At 44.8% G+C, this 22,415-nt stretch overlaps 1 protein-coding gene and 1 non-coding gene across 2 annotated transcripts in view; both read left to right on the top strand.

The window, feature by feature from the left end:
- The window catches only part of LOC142585266 (protein eva-1-like), a 304,753-nt gene extending 283,479 nt beyond the window's left edge, over window positions 1-21,274 (top strand). The window contains exons 6-8 of the mRNA XM_075695887.1: window positions 7,877-8,035; window positions 11,502-11,672; window positions 13,973-21,274. Coding sequence (XP_075552002.1) covers window positions 7,877-8,035; window positions 11,502-11,672; window positions 13,973-14,307 — 665 coding nt within the window. The 3' untranslated portion in view covers window positions 14,308-21,274. The remainder of the gene's footprint in view (window positions 1-7,876; window positions 8,036-11,501; window positions 11,673-13,972) is intronic.
- On the top strand, window positions 12,242-12,318 carry TRNAT-CGU (transfer RNA threonine (anticodon CGU)). The gene has a single exon. It is a non-coding gene; the product is annotated as a tRNA-Thr (tRNA).
- Window positions 21,275-22,415: the final 1,141 nt, after the last annotated feature.

Raw genomic sequence — 22,415 nt, 5'->3', positions numbered from 1 at the left:
CATTCGGGCGTTGATCCTTATATCTTTGATCTGACCCGGAACAAGCGCCTCGAGCGATACAGATGTAGCTTGGCGGTTGAGCCGGTTGAGATTGTCGCTAGCAGCCACAGGCACGAATAAAATTGTGTGGTCCGATGACTTTCGCCTCGGGACCACAGTTGTCTTACTTGTGGAAGGAGATGTCCTGACGAGTCTTCTCTTTGCTTTGCGCTTTGCTATGGGCACGAAGTCACTGTCATCCGAGGTTTCATCACTCGTCGTTAAATAGATCAGTTTCCTCGCTGTCGGTGTCACTCGGGCGACTAGACCGCTTTCTCGGAGGGGCCGCAGTTGACGTGGAAGGACCCGGCACCCCTCCAGGTCCATCGTCCATCGCCGTAGTGAAGGGCGCGGCGTCTCCCACAAAGTAGCTTGAAATTATCAGAGACAGAAAAGCAGCGTTCACACAACACACTTCGTCGCCTTCCTCCCAACATCGACGAGACGCTCGCACATATTATCTGTGTCTGCCCGCGATATAGTGCTCAGAGACAAGTGATGTGCAGAGTACTGGACCAGTTGGACAATCGTCCACTATCAGAACTAAAAGCTTTAGGCCAATGCTCCGAAAGAACATCCGCGTTGAAGGCCTTACTCGCGTTATTAAGGTTCCTGCGGTCTACGGGGCCTCACGGCAGACTCTAAGAATGCCGCCCCCTACCGCTCTGTAGTGTACGCGCTTTGTTCGTGCTTGTATCTTTCTTTCTATCTCCCCCTTCCACTCTGTTTCTCTTTTTATCCCCCTTAACCCTTCCCCCTGCGCATGTTAGCCAACCGGAACTACCTCTGGTTAACCTCCCTGCCTTTCTCAGCATTATCTTATCTCTCTTTTTCTATCTAAGCCAGTATCAGCGTAATGTACACGATCGAGGGTACACATTGAATAGAGACACTACATGAAAAAGAAAAATTGGAGCACGCTTAAGCTTCGCCTTTAATAGTGGAACGCGATAACGTTCAAGATCCCTGACTGCTGTTCATGCTTTCCGGCAACTGCAGCTTATGTAACCCTAATATTTACCAGGAAACACTGGCGGCGAACGCTGCGCACGGAGGCGAGCTTTCTGGTAGAAACGCGGCCTCTTATGTGGGCCTATCTCCTGTTACTGTTTCACACTTCTAATATTTCAGTCTGAGATCTAACATAGAGGTATGTGCTGTAGGTTATTTGTTTGCATGGCATTTGTTTTGTGGGCTGTCATTCTCAAAATTCCGAGGAATAACTTTGTAAAGAATGAAAGAAAAGGTAGAGCAACTTTGATGATAAGAGTGGTTGCGTATGCGTGCTTCGACACGATGTTTACCGAAACGACGGTGGACGTTGGGTGCGGGACGCGAGTCGCCGGCACCGGATTTTCTGCGACACGAGGCCCTTAACGCTACCGCGTTAAAGCATGGGGCCGCGAGGACCACCGATATCCCTTAGTGACAGCAATATTGATGCGTGTGCTTGTTCATATTTATCCGGTGGCCACATTTCACCGGCTGAGCAATGTTGAAAGTTATCGCTCAGCGCAAGAAGCGCCTTTCTGTAATGTAAGTTTCATTGATGTTATCGCTTGTTCTATTTGTTGTCGATGTTTTCGCCCAGCCTAGTTATAATCGTAATGTGTGCGCGACGCGAATAGCGGTGTACATTCTAGAACGCAAGCCAGAGTCAGCGATCACACTGAAAGGAAGGAAGGAAAAAGTGGAGAAGGAAAGGCAGGGAGTTTAACCAGTTTAGCTCAACCGGTTTGCTACCCTGCACATGGGAGCGGGAACGGGGGGGGGCAATGAGAGATGGGGAGGAGAGAAAGAGAGCACATAGCACAGCACACACAACGTCAGTTAAAGGTTTGAGAAGCAATGTATTATCTGACCCACAGATCAGTCGACAATTGCCACCTTGCGCATTGAGTGTCACTTGTTCTTTTTTTTTTTTTGAGGGGGGGGGGCACAGCTTCTCCCAATGAGGAATTTCGTGATTCAGAGCTTTTACTGTAGCGTATTCTTCACGATCACTACAACGTGGCAGTATGAGGCCGATAACCAATTACACCAACTAAACCATAACATAAAGTACCTTTTTATTTATTAAATTCAAATGTAGAAATGATAATCAGTGGAAATGAAAGCAGTCAAAAGAACGATAGGCCACAGGAGGGCTAAAAGGTTTTTTAGTCCTACCATGTCGCTATATATAACAAAAAATGGGCAGTAGTTGCCTGTCTGAAGCGGCTACCAGTACAGATAAAGGAACACTCAGAACGGTTAGAGTCCACAACAGAACTAGCACCACGACAAAAATACAAAACCAGCTTCATGTTTATCACAATATAGCGCAAGACAAAAAAGAGCGATGTCACGTGGCAGTGATTGTGAAGAAAACAGAAAAAACTGCGAATGGTGAAACTAGCGTTTTATTGGGCGAACTTGTGCCCTCAAAAGCAGGCTTTACAAAAAGAAAGACGATAGCGGCGAACACGATCGGGGGTCGTCGAAATCTGATCAGCGGGTCAAGCGCGTCAGCTTTTATACATGAGCCATCGAACATTGCAGAGTAATCGCTGGTGCCCGCGTTTTTTTCAGAAAGTTCTACCCAATTCGCTTCGTGCGCACGTGCAATCAGATTACACAGAGTTCGACAACAACAGACAGCAAGTAGAACCATAGATAACATTCCAGAAACTTCCGATACATGCAGGTGCGTCCTGCGCTGAGCGATAACATTTGTTAGACGAGGAAACGCGATCATTTGATAAACAAGTGCACGTGTCAATACCCCCCCCCCCCCCCCCTCTTAAAAACAAAGCATCGTTCCGATGCTGGAAACATAGAAGGAGAGCGAAAAGCTAATGCACACTTACAAGAAATAGTAACGAAACAACAAAGAAACAAAGTCCAAAGGAAGTAAAAAGCTTAGCTAGGCGAAGTCCCGAAGTCTGTTAGCGCTGGTAGAATGGCATAAGGCGCACAACATGGATTACTCAGGTCGTCGGCGGCGCCGCTGCCTTTCGGTAGAGCTTTAGTTTCAGTGAAGCGGGTGAGATAGTCCGTCGCCGCGACGATCCACTTATTTCCTGATGTTGACGTCGGAAATGGTCCCGACAAATCCATCCCGATCTTTTGAAATGGGCCTTCATGTTGATCACAATATAGCACAAGACAAAAAAGAACGAGCAGGCAAGTTGTAAGGAAGTATGAAAAGTAAATCTGGTTTATTTATTGTTACTTAGTGTAATAAAAGGAAGACTCGGAAAATTTACTCAAATGTCGGGACTGTGCCGCTAAATACGGAACGGCTGGCAGCCCTGCGGGTGTCTGATATTCTATTTGAGATTGAGCCAGGATTTCATCAAGAAGAACTCAATTGTTATATGGTATATATCTGAACGCCATGTCCTTTTCTACGTGAACGATACGCCCTTCTCAACCTCTTCAAAATATGAGTGGATTCATAACTGCGAAACACATTTGAGGAGCGTTCTCAGTGTACCCTGTAGTACAGTCGTCTTTCGTCATAATAGCTTTTTCGCACAGAACTAAGACGCAATAATGAGGAGAGCTTCCTTACAGCATGGTCTAGAAGACCTCGATCGGCATATGCTCCACCCGTGAGCACGAACTTTCGTGTTAGCTACAAATAGATTTGTTACGATAAAATAAATCGGCAGTGACAAAGTGTTATTATTCATTCGTCTGCGACCGCTAAATTGTGCATAACTGCTCCCTGCCCCTTGCGCGCTATGCATCGAGCCGGTCCTCTTCCCTTGTTTCGAACCCTCTGTACCAGGCCTTGTGGTAAAGCATAGGAAAAAAATAAAGTAACGTACTGCATAAGCCAAAGGGGGAAAATAATCTACATATATGCAGAAGGGGCACGTCCCCGTTGCCAGGTGACACCTGACTGGACGGAGCATAGGAGGGCGGGCTGTTCTGGAACATGAAGCAAATAACTTTTTTGCCGCAATAACGAGCCACGATACCGTTGACAGTTCGGCTTTCGAAAGAGGCCAAGTGAGAGCGCTACGGAATAAGGAGCGTTCATGTATTTCTCTCCTGTAAGAACTCCGGCCGCAACTGCCGGGAGCCGAAGACGCGACGTCATGCTAGGTTGGTGAATGCCGTTGACTACTTTATGCATATACAGTGAAATGTGCGAATAACTGTCTCCAGCGGCAGTGAAGGCAGCTGTGCCGCGGATTTCAAACAGGCCGCCGCAATCCCATAGTTGTCGACAGAACGCCCAGGTGGCGGCACTGTCGTCGCGGCAGGGTTGGTCTGCACGGAAGCTCAATAGATGGCAACGCTATCGCGCTGACGGAGCGAGGCTTGCGCGGCGAATTTGCTGAATTTCGAAAAAGGCCGTTTTCTAAATTCGTTCCTCTATGACGTTCTCACCATGCTTTATCAAAAAGAAAGAGGGTGGGATGTGAGGATTTATTTTATGGTACATGACTATACTTTGTCCCAACATAAATGTAAAGAATGGCGCTACGACAAAGTGGATCTGACAAAATAAAGAAAAATAGTTGGACGCGGACGCAGCGAATGAAGTTCCGTGGCAGTCATTGCAATGTATGAAATATTGATACGTAATAACAATGTAAACGAAATGCGCAGTAAAAGTGCATGTGCGTGTGTTTAAGACATCCAACGTGCTTTTACATATTTTAAAACACAGGTGTGCTTACAGGCACGCACGCATACACACACCGCTTCTCGGCAATTTGCATCATCTACTGCGTGTAAACCAACTAAAGCTGAGGCGTTAACTCTGAACTATAGAACCCGTATCCCACGTAAAAACGTATAAGATGCTTTTAAACAGTAGGGTAATACTACCGGGCTCCACAACTCCCCAAACACTATGCGGCACCTTGCTCAGCCCTTCCTGAGAGAGAGAGAGAGAGAGAAAAGAAAGGCAGGCAGGTTAAGCAGACTTTGTCCAGTTTGCTACGCTACGCGTAGGGAGACGGGTAAATCCTTCCCGAATTCAATATGCGCGTTGCCTCGTGAATTTCGCACGTGATCATGTGCTTTGCTTTAGTATGCGATGATCCCGACCGGGGCTGTACTGTTGTATGTGTTCTGTATCTCATTATTCTCTTCTTTCCACATTTCCCTCCCCAGATTCCCTGCGTAGGGTTGCAAACTGTATTTCAGTTGTGGTTAGCCTCCCCGATTTTCTCATTTCACCTTTCTCTGAACGGCTAGCGGTGAACCTCTTCGAAACTGTTTCGAAGCTAGTTTTTTCTATTTCGAAATTTCTAAGCTAGATTTTTCAGAATATAGGGTCGTCCTGAGGGTAAAGGCTTTAAACACTTTTGCGGTTACCAGATCAAAGATCGATAGCTTAAAAGCGAGCTCTGATCTGTAGGCGGTCATTTCGAATTCCTTTGTGGCCAGTTTACGGAATCGCATAAATTTGACTAATTTGTTCACGCTTGAATTTTTTACGGCACACTCTATGCCATATAATGCGATAGGTCGTGGCATTCCCGAAATCCAAAGAAAAAAGAAAAAGAAAGCGAAAAGAAACGGGAAAAAAGAGGACCGGGCCTGTCAATGCTGAATGTTGTGGCGCCATTTCGCAGAAATAAATCAAATCACATTGGTGGCGTACCTCCTTCGACGGGCCTAACAGAGTAAAAAAAAATAGCCTCGTAAAATAAAAAGAAAAGAAAAGAAAAAAACGACCAGCTACGTACCGTCATTATTTTACGTTGTTTTCCGAGGAAGTTGAGACTGTAGAAGCAATAACCGAGCTTTAGCCGAACGTTAGGCTGCGCCGAAAGCTACTCTAAAGTTATATGTGAACAGGAGCGCTTGGATTTAAAGTGGACGGAAGCATAAGTCTGCCAGAGTAGAGATAAGCAAGATACATTTAGAGTATTAGTAGAAATGAAAATTCGCCGACTATTACGATACTCCCTAATGCGAAATTTGAGCGCAGTTGTATACATGTTTTCATTTCGCAATATGTTGGCGGGCGCGGACAATCTGTCTCGTGCGGCACGTTTCAAACGGAGCCAAGTGTGGTGCGACTGCCTCGCTAATCTGTAGATCGCCAGAGGCAACGCGTGGCTGACACGCGGGTGCGTTTCACAGCAGCCGCCGCAGACACACCTCATAGACGACGCGTGCTACTCTGACGCCATCTCGTAGACATTGTCGCCGCACTGCGCTTTTCTTCTCACGCTTTCGCCGTACCCTCCTCCTCTGCTTTCCGCCTCATGTTTCAGCTGTACCCTCCTCTTCCGCTTTACTCCTTGAGTCTTTCAGCCCCCGCTACGCTCCGCGTTCGCTCTTTCATCTTTCGCTGTGCTCATTCGCTCGGTTACGCCGACGCCGACGCTCGCCGCAGGAATAAGAGATACTCGCCGCAGGCGCCTGAGAGATACGCTCTACAAGGCAAGAAAGAGATTGATGTGACTGGATTAGTTGCAGGCATAGGTAGCGGTACAAGGGGGATAGATAAGTTTTGAGCTAGAGAAAAAATTAAGGATATGTATACAAAAATGCCAGAATGAAAAGGATGTATAACATACCTGATTAATTCAAGCAGACTTCGTGACTATTTTCACCGCCCCGTTTCGAAGGGTATGCCAAAATTCATAGGGTCTCTTATGTTATTCCTAAGACAACTTGAAGGCGAAAGCCGAGGTGCCGATGCATTAAAAACGGACACATGACGTACACATCCCCTTAATTCACTTAGACTACTTCGCTTTGTCATGCCCCTTAATTCGCCTAGTGTACTCGCTTAGCCATTCGTCTCAATTCCAAAGATCGAGGGTTATACTCCCACCAAAGGTCGTGCGCTCGAGTACTTATTTAACTCAATCTTAATTACACGTGTCATGATTAACCTAGCCTTAATCGTCACCGAAAGTCTAGGGTTCGACACTCACCAAAGGCTGAAGATTCCATTCCGACCAATGGTCATAAGTTCTACTCCTAATTAAGGTCACGGGTTCGAGTGACTTAATTATCTTAATCCTAATTAACTTCACCATCATAAACATCAAAAGTCATGGGGCTTCGACTCCCACAAATGTTCGTGATTCGACTCGCACCAAAAGCAGAGCGGTCGTAGCCTTAACACCAAAGGTCGTGGATTCGACTACCACAAATGGTTGAAGGTTCATAGCCTTTTTGTACCTTTCGTGCCGCCGACGTGTTTTCGCTCAAGGTCTACGGACCGATAAGACCTTTAAGGCATTCGCCTTAATAAATCATCATCATCATCTACACAAGATATATATCGTGTAAATGTATGGGCACGATTCACTTGCAACGAATGCCAGACCCGACCACAAGTGACACAATAATGTTGCATCGCAGCGGGAGAGGCATTTGTTGCTGCAGCTTTAGGGAGGGGCAGGGAGCTTGCAAGTGACAATTGGACCTGTTCATTCCACATTGGGATGTGTGACACTCCTTCTTTCAACAATTGTGCGAGTGCGTGGATTCTGTCGAACATATCATCTGCATCTATCCCCACTGTGGTGACCAGCGCCTCGAACACTTGCTCTCAAGATCATTCTCGCAATGACAACGGTACTTGGATCGCGGCCCCATGCGCTACAAGCCCGAAATGCCTTGCCATGCCTGCATTATTGCTGTACCCAAAGTCGACAGACATCAGTGAACGACTGCAGTTTCGATCTGCACCTCCGCGTGGAGCGACACCTTCACCGTTTTCTCTCCTTTCTATCTTTCCATTCTTTAACCTCCTCCTCCGTGAGTAGAGTCGCTAACTGGACGTGCGTCTGGTTGACCTCTTTCCATTCGCTTCTCCTTTCTCTGCTCAACATGCAGTGCAAACTTTCTTTTTGCGTTCTTTATGCAGTGCCAAAAGAGATACTGAAGGACTTGGATATCGGGGGCAGTGACTCGGCCAAGGACAAACTGGACGAAGACGAGGAAGGATACGTGGAGGAGGCGCGCTATCAGCCCTCCACTTTCAGCCCTGCCGGAGGCCTGTACGCATCGGCAAAGCCTTTGCCAGGTATGCAAGTCGTGCGCTCGTTCTGTTTCCGTTAGTGCGTGCTGGAACAGTACAGTGCGCTGTCCGGTATTATATGACGCGTGAATGGCGTATTTTGGTGAGTGAAGAATTGGGAAGAAAACGCGTTGTGTTCCATGTGCGACGTTTCAGCATAGCTTATTCGTGAATTGTTAAACTATGTTTCAGACTGCGTGGAAAGTGTTATCCCCGAAAAAGGTTAGGCATAGCAACATTTTAACTAAATACGTTGGGTGTCCAGCCAGCAGATGACCGCAGCACCGCGTAGCCAGCATTGCATTAGAATGGTTCCTAGAGGCACTCTCCCCCCAAAATTTTAAAGTAATTATTGTACCGTTCAATTTGCTAAAAGCACTGTATCTGCGGATGTTATGAATGCCCACACGTCGAGAAATCCCTTCCGAGTCATTGCTCCTCTGTATGTGTGCAGACGAATATCTTTACGATGGTATGGCGAGAGATTCGTTTTATACGAGGTGTGAAGTGTTTGTTCGTACCGTTACGTCTGCATAAGCGGCACGCTTCATGACTTATGTCTATGTACGCGAGCGTTGGCATTTTGGTGTAACTCTCATAAGTTTCTTGTTGCAGTCTTAGCAAGCGATGTGGTTTTAGTGTGCTACTCACGAGGGACACTACTTTAAGCTTGCACGGTGACAGTTGTATTTCATAGGATTATCAGAATTTGCGTGTTATCGTTTGTAGCATTTGCGGTGCTCTTACGTATAATTATATCAGACAAGAGGAGTAGCAGCGCCCTGTACAGGCACTAGCCTCTCCTTTATTATAGTTGATAAGAAGACTTCAGAGTCCCCGCGTTTTGAGCATTCGCTAGCTTTAATTTTGCACTTTCAAGTTTCTGGAATTACCGGAAAAAATTACTTGAAATGAACTCCCGGATGTTTTTTTTCTTTATTATTACTAGAGAAATAAACAAGTGATCATTGCATAATTTCTTATATTATCTGGCTCGAATACTATATTTTGAAGGCATAACTTTTTTTTTCCAGCACACTGCTCCCAATAACTGACTAAAACTTTCGCTGAGGCGCTCTGTTGGATATAATTAACACTTATTTGCCAGAAAGCAAACAGTGGGCGCGTACCTGTTACTTTCTTTTTGTTTTCTTTTAGTGGCACGAGCCTCGAGTGACATTCTTGTTTCTTGCGCAGCACTTCCGGTTCACCTCCTGAGACGACCGCGGACGAACTTCAAAATTAATCAGAAAAATAAAAATAAAAAAATACTACAATGCAAAGTACACGGGTTTCATTGTAGGTATGATAGAGCATAATTTTAATTACAAGCTCAGTTACTGAAGTGTCTGGAATAATTAGAATTAATTAGAATTCACTGATTACTGCACACCAAAGTACAGGATTGTAGACTATAGAGACCCGCCACGTAAGCCCGACTTTGGCGAATTCGTGGAAACCCGAAAGTAGAAAGCGGACGTAATGACGTAAAAGAATCACGTCACACACAAGAAGATGGCATGGTATTTAACGAGCTGATTAATGGGAGACAGTTGCCTGACATAGACGGAACATCTGTCTATCAGTGTGGATGCGATGTGACTCCTCCCTCTCTCACTTCTCCTCTCCCGGCGCCCATCTGGTCGCTCGCTTGCTCGCAACAGCTGCGCACGCGCGCTCGTTACATGCTCTGACGTATGCACTGGAGGGGTCGCGTAAGGTGCGCTTCTTACGCCGCCCGCTAGGAGGCTACGCCCCGTCAGGTGGCGCGCGCTGCGCTTCCTCCTCGCCTCCCTCGGTCCTTGCCCGCATATCGTGCCAGGGGAAAGGGGTTCGTTCTTTTAGCCTAAAGAACACCAATGCCGAGGTGCAAGTGCCACTAAGACACCTTAGTCAAAGATTAGGGTCGCCTATCATCTTTATTCGGGCACTTGCCAGAACACGTATGCGCCAAAATGAACAAAGGACATCGAGTAAATGCATGCAGCCCTGTTTGGTGCAGGTACTGCGGCAGTGAATTAGCTCGCTTGATGTCCGTTATCCGGCGGGCAAAGTTATTTTATTTATTTATTTACAATACTGCCACTATCATTTGAGAGCATGGCAGTTGGGCGATACAGTATACATGTATATCAGCACGCATCTAGGCAGAACAGTTAATTGAAAAAAGGAGAAAAAAAGAAAACAATTGCCCAAGGATGGCAATATAGAAGGAAGCTGACTCTACGAACAAGAATGCACGTTTTCACATGACAGCTAATTAACGTGATACTAGCAGTGCAGAACCTGTAAGTAACCAGTTATACATCCAATAGGAGAGAACTGAAAGATAACCCTTAGCGCGTCAAGAAATTTTAAAGTTGTGTGAAGCGATGCGCTTAAAGCATATTCACTTTGAGAACGAAAAGAAACGAATTGAAAGAAAATCTAGGCAAGCAGTTAGCAGGAAAATGGCAGTTACAACAATCATCTTAGGACTAGAAGTAATACAGTAATGAAAATTTATTTTGGGAACAGAGTGTACCATGTGTCCACATAACGACAACCAACAAAAAAAAAAAACGAAAAAGAGAAATCGGACGTCGAAAGCAACACAATGCAAAATTTGTGACAATGATCCATGCGATGATAAATGTTTCTATTTACGCACTTCAGCTTCTACTTGTGAGGTCCATTCTGTCCATTCAGTCAGTTCCATTCAGCTACTGTAAGCGGGAAGAATGAATACTTTAACGCGTCGTTGTTGCATGTGTATTCTGTTAAAGTGTAGGCATGTTTGTTGTGTGTTTTTTGAGCCTCAGATTTTGCTCAGAAGTATCTTGTACATTCGCCTTTAGGTTTGCCTCCCTGAGCATATTGGGCCTATTATCTTTAGTACCAGGACACAGCCACAAAAGATGGCGAATGTAGTCCTTACAAGTTTTTCGTACCTATGTGCTTTGCAATGAGAACTTATGAGAACATCGATGTCTTGTATGTGGACCGGGAAAACAAATATTAGAATGCATAGTTATGAATAGCTGTAGCTGCGAGCTTGCAGTGTAGAGGTAACCGGTCGAGTAAATTCTGCTAGCTTGAATAAAAGCCGCAGTTATTCTAGATTTGGCTCTCGGAGAGGCCGATAATAGACCTCGAGCAATTATACTGGCCGCCGTGACTCACTGACTATGGGGCTGAGTACGGGGATAATGAAGACGCGGGTTCGAATCCCTGCCGCGGCCGCTACATTCCGATGGGGGCAGTGCGCAAAAATTTTCGTTCATTGTGTGTTGGGTGCACATTAAAAACCTCAGGTGTCTAAAACAGATCTAGATATCTCTACTACGGCGTCCCTCATAAACGAATGTGCAGTTTGGGACCGGAAACCCTGCAAATATTTTAAAGACTCCAGGCGACTGTTTGATAGCTTTCAGATATGTTTGAGGCGTTGTTTACCGAACTGTACACATTCTTTCTCCCACTGACTTTTCAGCTGTGCCGATGGACCGAAACCTGATACCAGTGCCAACCAACAAGAAGAACGACGTGCAGAGTGACAGGACCGCCGAGGACGAAAAGCATGTCAACTGCACTTTAGGAGCCAACGGTCATCGGGCTGTCGGCTTCGTCACCGAATGGGTCGCTGCCTACAAGTTTATACGAGGTATGCGTGCAAATCTGTCCTTTTTTTTTTCTTTCAGTGTCTGCGAGCTACCTAGAGCGAAGTTAGCTCACTCTGCGCAGCTACCTTTATTTATCTCTTTCTTTCTTTTTTGTCATTAGATCCCATACCTCTTGCTTTGAATATATAGAACAGTCACTTCAATAATGAATTCGTAGACATAATTAGACATTGACTGCACTTAGGAATACATTTGAATACTTTTGATAGTTTGCACGCTGCAAACATTCACCTCTACCCGCCGATACTGACACGGAAGGGCCTTTGCTGCCCTCTAGGCCCACGGCCATCCCAGCGGGCCCTAGTGGTCCTCTGTGCCATGAAACCAAGAATTGTAGGGCCAATGAAACCGGTGACACTACGGGCAAGCAAGGAGATGGACACAATAAAAAGGAGAGCGCACAGGAAATGCTGAAGCATCTGGCATAGTCAATGCCCGTGATTCTCTACTCTACGAGGCTCTAACTGTGAATGGTGGCGCTGGCTAACACTCCCAAGGTCAGTTCTAGTAGTAACACATAAATACCCAAAAATGTAGATAGGTAAACCGTGCCGGGGTAGCTCAATTGGTTAGAGCATCGCACTCGTAATGCGAAGACGTGGGATCGTTCCCCACCTGCGAAAAGCTTTTTCATCCACTTTCATTGCCATTAATTTATACTTTATTTAATTCAGTACAAGTAATTTCCCGTAGGTTTTCCTTGGTGTCTTTGTTTGTTGGCCCCCTTCTCATGATATGATTAATAAAAATCGGGCCCCTCGGTTAGCCCTCTTTCTTCTCGTTCTTCTATGTCTTAGTTTTTCCGGCTAAAAAACTTGCAGAACTATGTCGCTTATGATTTCAGGCTTATACCTCAACAATTTGGGTTAAAGTGTAATCGATCTGTTCGTGATATCGCGTGTACTGTAAATATCACGACAAAGGCCCAAGTCAGACGGCGCACTTTTGATCGCGATCGAGCTTGATAGGGATCAAAGTTCACGACCACGAATAGTTCCCTCCCGCTGCGTGCAAAGATGCCAATTGCGGTCGAAAAATTCCAACTCCATCGGTCTCGATCTCGATCGAAATGGCCCTCGTGACTAGCGTACAACTAATTTTCTTTGCATAAATTAGTTGCTGTCACACGCGCACAAGTGTTTCGACCTTTGGGCTCGAGACTCACTCCGTATATTTGGCAACGTAGACAGCCTCTGCGCACTCCAAACTTTTGCGCTGTATGTCTCCTGCTCGCTTTGCTCAACACGGATGTTAACGGTGAGGACGGTCTCAGGTCTTCGAATGGAACTGTCGATATTGGATCATGATCAGATCCAGGATCTCTGAAAAAAAAAAATCGGCAGTTTCGCGAAGCAATGCAAGGTTTAACGTTACACTTGAACTCATCGGATTGTGTTCTAAATACGCGCGCTTGCAACATGTTGGCGTGACGCAGCAACTACTGCTAATAAATTAGTGTTGTACACATGGAGCAGCGCTCCGGCGCCTAGCAGGCGCCTCACTACGCCGGTGTTATATGACAGGCGGTGGCGCTTCGCATCTCGATGGTGTACAAGATGTGCTAGGCGGGAAACCGTCGGTGTTAGCGCCCAGTGAAGTATTAGATAACCTTAGCTCTGCATTTACTGTTCGTTCCACTGAGACCAGTGCGTACGCTCAGCAGCCCAGAAGGAACACTAGTATGCTTATAGTTGTGCTTATAGTGTGCTTATGCGAGCAGCGGAAGGCAGCACGCGGTTCCGCTTCCACCACCGAGCCGATCAAGATCAGAGGAGCGTTGACGGTGCGTCGATGCACTTTGCTTCGCCGTTTTTGCAGCCGAACATACTTCTACCCGTTGATAGGAGCACAGCACGACGACGGCGCCACCAACGACAATGATGCGAACGCGCCTCGAGCGTCCACATAACTGCTATCGTAAAAATTGGTATCCTCACACGTTCTCTCGCTACCAGGGACATTTTTCTCAAAGCCCTTGCAATTTTATAACTCGTCCATGGATTAGAATAAATGCCGCATCATTTTAAAAAGATACTCCATGACACAATGCAACCATCGCACACCTGTATGCGCACGTTATGTGTACGGAGAGGTACAGCCAATCGTAATTGATTCATTTGACTATATATGAAATGCTGTACAATTGAGGTCTAACAAACGGCTGGTCTAGCAGTGACGTAAAAGTAATGTGTGTGATGCCTGTTTGCAGACAGCTTACAGACAATTTGAGCCTACGTTTAATTACTCATTCTTGTTTGTTCACACCTCCCTCTCCTCTCAGCGAACAAGGAGAAATTCATTCTCTACGTGACGCTGAGCGTGGGCTGCGGCGTGGTCGCATTCCTCGTGGTGCTGTCGGCTCGACTGTACGTGCAGCGACGCCGGGACAGACAGCGGGCGAAGGCCAAGTGCTCGGAACCGCTGTCGTGCTCCTTCGACGATTCTGACGGTGGCGGCGGCGGCGACCAGTTCGACGTCACCGGCACCGCGGGCCGTCACGCCCACACCATCGAGGTGGTGCGGTACGCCAACCGGTCCGGCATGCGTCGCCAGGACAGCGACACGCATCCGCGGGCTCCCATGTCGCGGTCCATGAACAACTACTACTACAGCTAGTGGTAATCGGCCGGGGAGGTGACACGTTTCGCGCTGCCCTGTTTTTCTTTATCCTTTCCTCGTCTGGTCACCCCCTCGAGCCGACGACGTGCGCACAACAGTCAGGATCACGTAGACGCCAAAGATTAACTATACGGGCTGGAACGAGGCTGAACAGATTTCGCGTCTGTGTGTGGGCACCCAGCCCGAGATTGTGTCTTTTCGAGTCGGCAGTGGTTGGGCCTGAAGCCCGGGGACCGTTACTGCGGGAACCCAGCGAATCGTCAGTGTCTCGCTGCGTACAACGGCGAAAGAGGAACCGCAAAGTGAGGCCTTGCAAGACAGAACAAATGACCAGTGGTTTGCGGGTGTCGTAACTGTCCGCTGCTGTTTGTTGTCTCGGCATGCCATCGCCTACTCCAGAGGGCATTGTATCCAATGGTATTTGTACAGGAACGACAACGCAGCAGTGCCCACTGGTGCCACCTGTGAGGAATTGAAGAACTGCATCAGTATGTGGAGTTCACACGAGTGTTTAACTACTGGCAGGTTTTTTTTCACCTGCCGAATAGTCTTGACGGAGTGCACAGAAAATGTGTGAAGGTCTTGTGTGTTTGTAAGAACCTTGATTGGGTCTGCTGACTGGCAGTGACCGGCTGTCACATTGCCAACTCACTGGGCCGAAGGGGGCTTGGAGTGGGTCTTTGCGTTAGTGGTGCTCTTGGAAAGCTAAAGGCATCAGGTGAAGATCCCCTTATCGCCAGGTTGAGTTTTAATTATTTTGTGCAAAGGCCACACCAGACTGTTGTGAAAGTGAGAGACGTGACATGATTTCTCGGCATTTTCTTTCACAACTTCACCCTTTATCCTTCTGTCACTATTCTGTTCCTAGAAACGTCACAGTTTTGTGTGCCGTAAGACGTTTGCTTTCAGGAGTGTGCAATCTCTTGTTTTTTGTTAGTTTTGACAACAAATGTATTTCAATATGAATGATATTTGTGTCAGCATGTTTGTTTCTTTCACGGCAAAATGTCGCTAGTTTTTCAGGGGAATGTTGACTCGAGACTGCCGGTCCCGTTTGTATTATTCAAATAGTCAAAAGGAACAGGAAGAACGGGAATTCTCTATTGTGCTGTTGCAAACATATGATCCCAAATATACATATGATTTTTTCGCTATCATTTACATTAACTTGTTAAGTATTAATATGCGTTGCACTAAAATGCGCTGTTTGGTTTGATTGTTAGATTCGCAAGAACCGATTGTCTTCTTTTGCACTGTAGAAAGACACGCCTTGTTTTACTCTATAATTTCAAGAATTACGGCGTACATTTGAACAGTACCTAATGTAGGGGCTTCATGCGAATGTCTCTCGATCAACCCTGACACTGTTTGTCTCATTCTATGGTTATTGGTGTGTCTGACATTGCTTGTGTAGAGAATTCCACCTTTATTGAACTATGCTCTTGTTTTTGGACAAGTACATCAAATGGGTACTTCAACTAGGGCCTGCCAGCCGCCTGTCGTTTAACACCATCTTGTCATTTGCTATGTGCTGAGGTATACCTATGTGTCTTGCATACCAGTAGGTTTCTTTGTGTACCTTGTTAGCGTTTCCACATATCTTATTTACACGCATTCTGTTCGCATTATCACCTTGTTATGGACCCACTAGACAAATAAGAAAGCAAACGGGTAAATGCGCACCATTTAACTGAAAACACCCCACCACTCACGAAGAAAGAGCACGTGGTTAAAGGCGTATTTCGCAAGTTGGGCGTAGGCACAGGCAGAGAACGTGTGTGTCCTTATGCTTACCCCTACCTCAGCACGTCTGGCAGTCGCACATAATCCCAACTTCATAAGTTTGTGTGCAACGTTACTGAACTTGTCCCATTTGTGTACCTTTAGGAATAGATCGTTTTTGAAACCTGCTTTACATTGAAGCGGTACAGAAGCTCTGTGTAGCAGGTTTTACTGCTTAACCATGGGGCACGGGGCACCCTGAGGGATCACCTTTCCGGCAGAGTACAAAGGGATTGGTACCAAAGGTTTGAGGTTGTAGCAGGCTTGATGGCTTGCTTTCACATGTCGGCGCTTCTGTTTAGTGCGAGCCGAACGACGAAGAAGCAGTCTGTAGCTTTGTAGGAATATTTATTCAGGCCAATGCCTGGCGAATCGCCTGAATGAAATGTCCGAGTTGAGAATGTATGTTTTAGTGAGTGTTCTCTTATACGTGAGACTGACGACATGTGTTTCCCAGGAGGCTTGTGTTGCCGAGTCAGCCTTCTAAAGTTGGCTCAAATACGCGAGATGAACTTCTCAGTCTAAAGTGCAGGAGCGTTTGTGATGTGCAGTTAGGAGATTTTAACCTGATAGTTTGGTGATTACTTCAGATAGCATAGCCTCCGAGACGCTGTTGTCCAGATTGTGGACGTCTGACAGAAACAAAAATATTTTTTCGTTAAGAACTTGCTTGAAAATAGTGTTTCACACAAGTAAGGTATTGGACTTCAGGGAACCGTGTATTTCGACCCAAACATAAATTACAAACGGGTTTGTAAAGCCACAGTTGTGTGTTTTGACGCATGTGATTTAAACTATACTTCAGGAGCGAGAAACTCCAAGTTTCACCTGTGTCTGGAGTCATCGTTCCGTTTTTATGGCTGATTATAGCCTTTAAGGAACTCGTTCAATGAAAAAGAGGCCATGAGCCTCTATTACAGGGCCAACGGTTCGTATTAATGATTTAGCTTGCAAAAGTTCAGATTTCATTCGATGACTGATGTATTATGAGTAATCTCTTCAGATGGGATATGGTGGTATGGTGGTATAATTTCCTCCTATATATATGTTGGCACAAGACTGCTGTGTCCACAACCCTGTTTGTGCGATTTCATTATAGATATGCGCTGCACAATGGCGACTTGCAAGATTCATACCAGTACTGCGCTGTGTCTTTTATCTGTACAGAGTGCACTTATGTCTATAACATGTACAATATGTGTTGTAAGTAATCCTGTGCAGCGACGATGAATAGCTTCTGCACATGGGCATTTTTTGATAGAAATATTTCCTGCTGCACATCAAGATAATTTCAATGACAACGGTTTTGTGCAATCTCTGTTTGGTATAGGTGCCCGTTTGCTCTTCGATGTGTGTACTGTGTCAGTGCTGCAGATGTTGTCTATTTTTCGTGATGCGTATACATATTTATTTTAAAAATTTACATATGTAGGGCTCTTCATGGCGTAAAAGAAATACACGCAAGTTCTAAAATAAGCAAGTGAAGTTTAATAAGTTAGAAGGCACTGTAAATGAGCTGCAAGTTCCGCATTCATGTAAGCATATTATAATACTTGGATGAAATGTCCTCTGTTTCTGTTGCAATTTTCCACTTATTTAGAAACGGAAGATTGAATAATGGCTGTATCTTCGAAGCCGTCAATTTAATTACGTGTTACTTGATTTTTGGAAATGCGAAGGGCCACTTTAAAGCTGCAAATCAAATCTCCATAGGATCTAGAATTTGGATGTCCGTAAAAATTGCATAATTTTAGTCTTCCATATTGCGTGGGACCCTATCGCAACCCCCCCCCCCCCTTCGAAAAAAAAATGAGCTTTGTGGGATGTTGTGAACAGGACGCTGTATTTTAGGTTTGTCGAGTTATGTATGAGTATCTGGACAGGTTGTTCCTGTTTTCATTGTGCTTTATATATCTTTTTAAAAGTTGAGCTGTATTCTACTGCATCACGCATCTACATTGTACGGAGTACATCTACGGCGTACATTAACCTGCTACGGTGTCCTAACATATATTATAATCAATTTTAACCCAGGGGGTACCGCTATGAAACGCAAGACTGCTTTTTCCATGCAAGGAGATGCTATTGGGATAGGGTTGTTACAAATACAACTTAACTCAATTTAATAAGGGCAATGCGCAGAAATAAATATGGAGAACTTACGTATTTGAATTATGTCTACAATATTTGTTATCTCTAACTTTTCTTTCAAGAGCGTTATTTCAGGCGGTGAGAATGCAGAGTTTCCTCAATAGAACCTTTCCAATTACTATTTTGTTACCGGGGTGCACTCTGTAGATTGCCCCCGTATTGCATTGTACATCACAGTGCACACTTTATAGCACAATTGAAGTTCTATATTGTATTTTATAACAACTCTAAACAATTTCTCTATTCAGTGACTAAGGTATCTTAAGTTGTCATTACAGTTTGTGACACATTCGTGTTTGTTCTCCTGGATTGGATTTTCGTACATTAATTTTACAATGGGGCCTGTGCATGATGCGATCATCTTTTGTGACAACATATGCCGGAAACACTTCGCAGTTGAAATTTTATTTCCGAGCTTTAAGCATCTGATTCATTTTAAGACAACTTATAACTAATCCAAACCAAGAAAGTAATGTTACCCCACCCAATTTATCGGATTGTGTTGAAACCTGGTGTCAAATAACGTTTCTTTTTTTTTTTAGCACCTTCAGTCATGGGATCGCTACCGATATGCCACTGTTACAGTTAAAATCGGCTGTTGGACGCAGCAGATAATAAGGAACTAATGGAACTGAAAAAAAAAATCGTACGAAATGCACCACTGAGCTCATTGTCCTCGTGTTTTCTTTTTTTCATAAGAACGATTAGGTATTGCTATGAGTCAGTTTGAGTTTTACTGCAGTTGTACTTCAGGGCATCGTGTTGAGGATTCCAGCAGCGTTGTGGTAGGTTTCTTTCTTCAAAAGCGTTAAACCTATTGTGCCAAACAATGAAAACACTGAAATGCCTATACGATTATTTGCAGTCCAATGAAGCTAACTTTAGAACGGGTATTTCCCTTGTTCATTGCTTTGTAAAGTGTGGTGAAAAAAAAAAGGAACTTGCCTATAGTACTGCACTGTAAAACGAAAAAATACGATGAATTTTTAAGTCGCCGTTTGGAAGCGACGCTTCAAGCGCTTTGTAGGTTCTAGACGATAGAGTTAACTGTTTGTATGAAAAGTGTCCAAAAAGAAAGCGGCTGTTGAAAGAAGAATTGTACACTCGCTATTTACAGCCGCAAATGAGCCTGTATTGATATTTTTTTGCGTTCTTGTACAGTATTTATTGTGTGCAATCTCTGAATTTAGCACATGATCGAGCGAGGTTTATGTGTGTTCGTTCTTGAGAAGTATAATTGCGCTGTGCCTGGGTTTACTGCAGCCACACGAACATTATGATTACTTGGAAACGGAGTTTGGAGTTTGGTTCCGAGGCCTTGCAGGGTGTTTTTTTTTTTGTCGCGCTATTAGTACATTATTTGAAAGAGCGATGTTAATAAGCACCACTCCAGTTGGTGAGTTATCCCTGAGTGCACTGATTGTACGGTGCTCACGATTTACTATGCCCTTACTTCATATACGTGAACTTTTCAGGGTTTTAAACATGCACGCAGTTGTTCAAAAAGGAAAATGGCTTCAGTTTCTGACGCAGCTTCGTTTTCGTTTCTAAAATTCTCGGCGCTGTAGGGTATAACCACATTAGCAATTCGCGCGTGTTAATAAAACGTGTAAATATGTGACGACTTTCACGGTATGTAAATAAATATCAAAATTCAATATAATGAAATTATAATTGTTTATAACCCGGCAATAGCTTTCGGTTTTTGTACTATTATTGGCGTGATTTTGTCCCCTCCCCCCTCTCCTCTTTGTTTTTTCTTTACCTTGGAGTGAGGGCAGGTCTTCAAATTAAAGGAAGCCCTTGTGGGCAAGACTTGGCGTTCAGTCAGTACTACGTGTTATCTATCGCAGAAAGGACTTGTTTATTCGTTTAGTGTTCTTGCTTTACATCTTAGGAAAACAAAGCTTGAAGAACAGGGATATGCAAGATCCCGATCAAAAGAGATGTTAGATTAGCCAGCACTGTACATATTCCCAACTTGACAAGAAGCAAGCTTACGCCGGCTGGCTTGATACTACGCATGTTCCCAAATTGACCATAAAACGTTCTTGCTTTTTATGTTTACGTAAGAAAACCCAGGACAAGTATAGCTGGCTGAAAATTGCATATCGGAGTTTATTCAGACCTTATGATTTATCTTTCTCCCACAGTGCTATGGCATACTTTATATTGCATAATTTTATTGCATAATTCAGAGAGGAACTGCACGGGAACTCGACGTTACTTCGGCAGAGCCGAAAGCAATAAAGTAACATTGCTTACAAATCAAACGCGCTCCTGTATGCACGTAGCCTAAGCACAAATTTAAACGCGAACAAATAAAACAGATGAGAATGCATTTAAACGGAGATTTCTTCAGACTACGTTCTGCCGTAGCGGTGCATCTGGTTGATAAACCTGCTCGAGTTCGTCGGCTATGTGTCAAAGTTTGGCTTACTCGCATGCTACGAACTCTCTTGTAAATTCTTTCGTAAGAGCTCTGTGTAGTTGATTTTTGCGAGTTCGCATTTCAGATTGCGCTGATGGTACGTCGTGTTACGCATTTATGTGCGTCAAGACCGTAATCTGTTGAAAGGCCCGAAAGCTGCGTTTATTTAAAACAAAAGATGCATGTTAGATAGGAGACCGTGTGGTTATGTTGTGTAATGTTTTGTGTGCATCAGCTAGTCCTCTGTGCATGCGTGCCAAGAGTGTCATACAGCTTGTGGGGGCCGGTATTTGCCGTACTTGCTCAATGTCCCACAACTCGGGATGACATATCTTCCAAGCACATGAATGCAAACAAAAATGAAGAAAAAAAAAAGAGAAGGGTGTGGAATGACTATTGAGAGGTCGAGTGAAAGGCGCGCTGAAATTTATATCGTGTGTAAATAAGCAGTACCTTTGTACCGAGAATCTACCAAAGCTTTACGTGTTTCGGCATGGGTCAGTTTCTTTTATTTTTTGCCTTTGTATCAAGTGGAAAGAAAAAAGAACATGCGTGTCGGGACATTTATACCACGATGTTAATAAAGAACACTCACTATTTTGTTACTGTCATTGTGCTTCTTTCCTCGTACGGCCCCGTAATCGTCCTATCCCAGCGGACCCTGCCGTTTTCTGAAGTGGCTTGCGACGCATACAGAGTGGTCCTGGTCCGCTACAATATATTCTCTTTGGTGGCACCCGATATACATCCACAGACCTGACTACTCCCAGCAATGAGATGGAAAGTAGAGCCAGGTGCTAAAACTGCAAATTGTACAAACGAAGACGAATAAATTCCACGAGACACGAGCTATGTGCCGGCGCTTGTCCCGTGGCCTTCTTTGTCTTTTGTGTGTTGCCCGTTTGCGCTGTACAGACATCCAAATTGAGGTCGAGGACATGTTTCCAAATCATGCTTAACTATTATCAAGCATACATTTCATTAGTATCTTCCACGGCCACCTACCCCAGCTAACTGCTGACAATGTAATAGCTACTGCCGCTTCTGTGTGCAACGTGAAGGCAGGAGTGGCGATCTTCTCTGAATCTCTTCAATGGTCTTACTCCCTTCGCCTTCCCGACTTCACACCCATATTGCAGACAGAATTATTTGCGATTATATTAGCATTACGAAAACTCCTCCAAAATGACCCATTAGCTGTTATTGTGACCGACTCGCTATCTGTATGCACAGCACTTACTGCATCTTTAAATTCAAGAATTCAACAAACATTTCGTTGGATGGTACCTCCGTACTTACGGAAAGTATGTTTGATTTGGGTACCGGGACATCGTGGGTTGCACTTGAACGAAATGGTTGATTCGCTTGCCCGAGCATTTCTCAATGACCCTAATGTATCTGTTTTGCCGACATCAGCTTATGTCACCTCGGCTACGTACAGAAATTTCTCTATATTGCGAAACTCTGCAATATCTATGCAAACACCGTCTTCTGAATTCCACCATCTTGTCATCCCATGGAATAATAATTGGTGTCCATCAATGCAATTGGAAGTTTCTTTTACAAGATTCAGATGCCGCGTACCGCCTTTAAATTTTTACCTAAGCAGGTATGGACTCGCTATGTATCCTCTATGTTCTTTCTGTAGTGCACCTGAATCAATCAAACATTACTTTCTCTCGTGCCGCCGCTTTCTAAAACAACGAAAACTCTTAGAAAGATCATTTAGCAAACTTGTGCT

Source organism: Dermacentor variabilis, chromosome 6 (genome assembly GCF_050947875.1).
Source record: "Dermacentor variabilis isolate Ectoservices chromosome 6, ASM5094787v1, whole genome shotgun sequence".
In the NCBI taxonomy this organism is placed as follows: domain Eukaryota; kingdom Metazoa; phylum Arthropoda; class Arachnida; order Ixodida; family Ixodidae; genus Dermacentor; species Dermacentor variabilis.
This window is presented reverse-complemented; position numbering and strand designations above follow the sequence as displayed.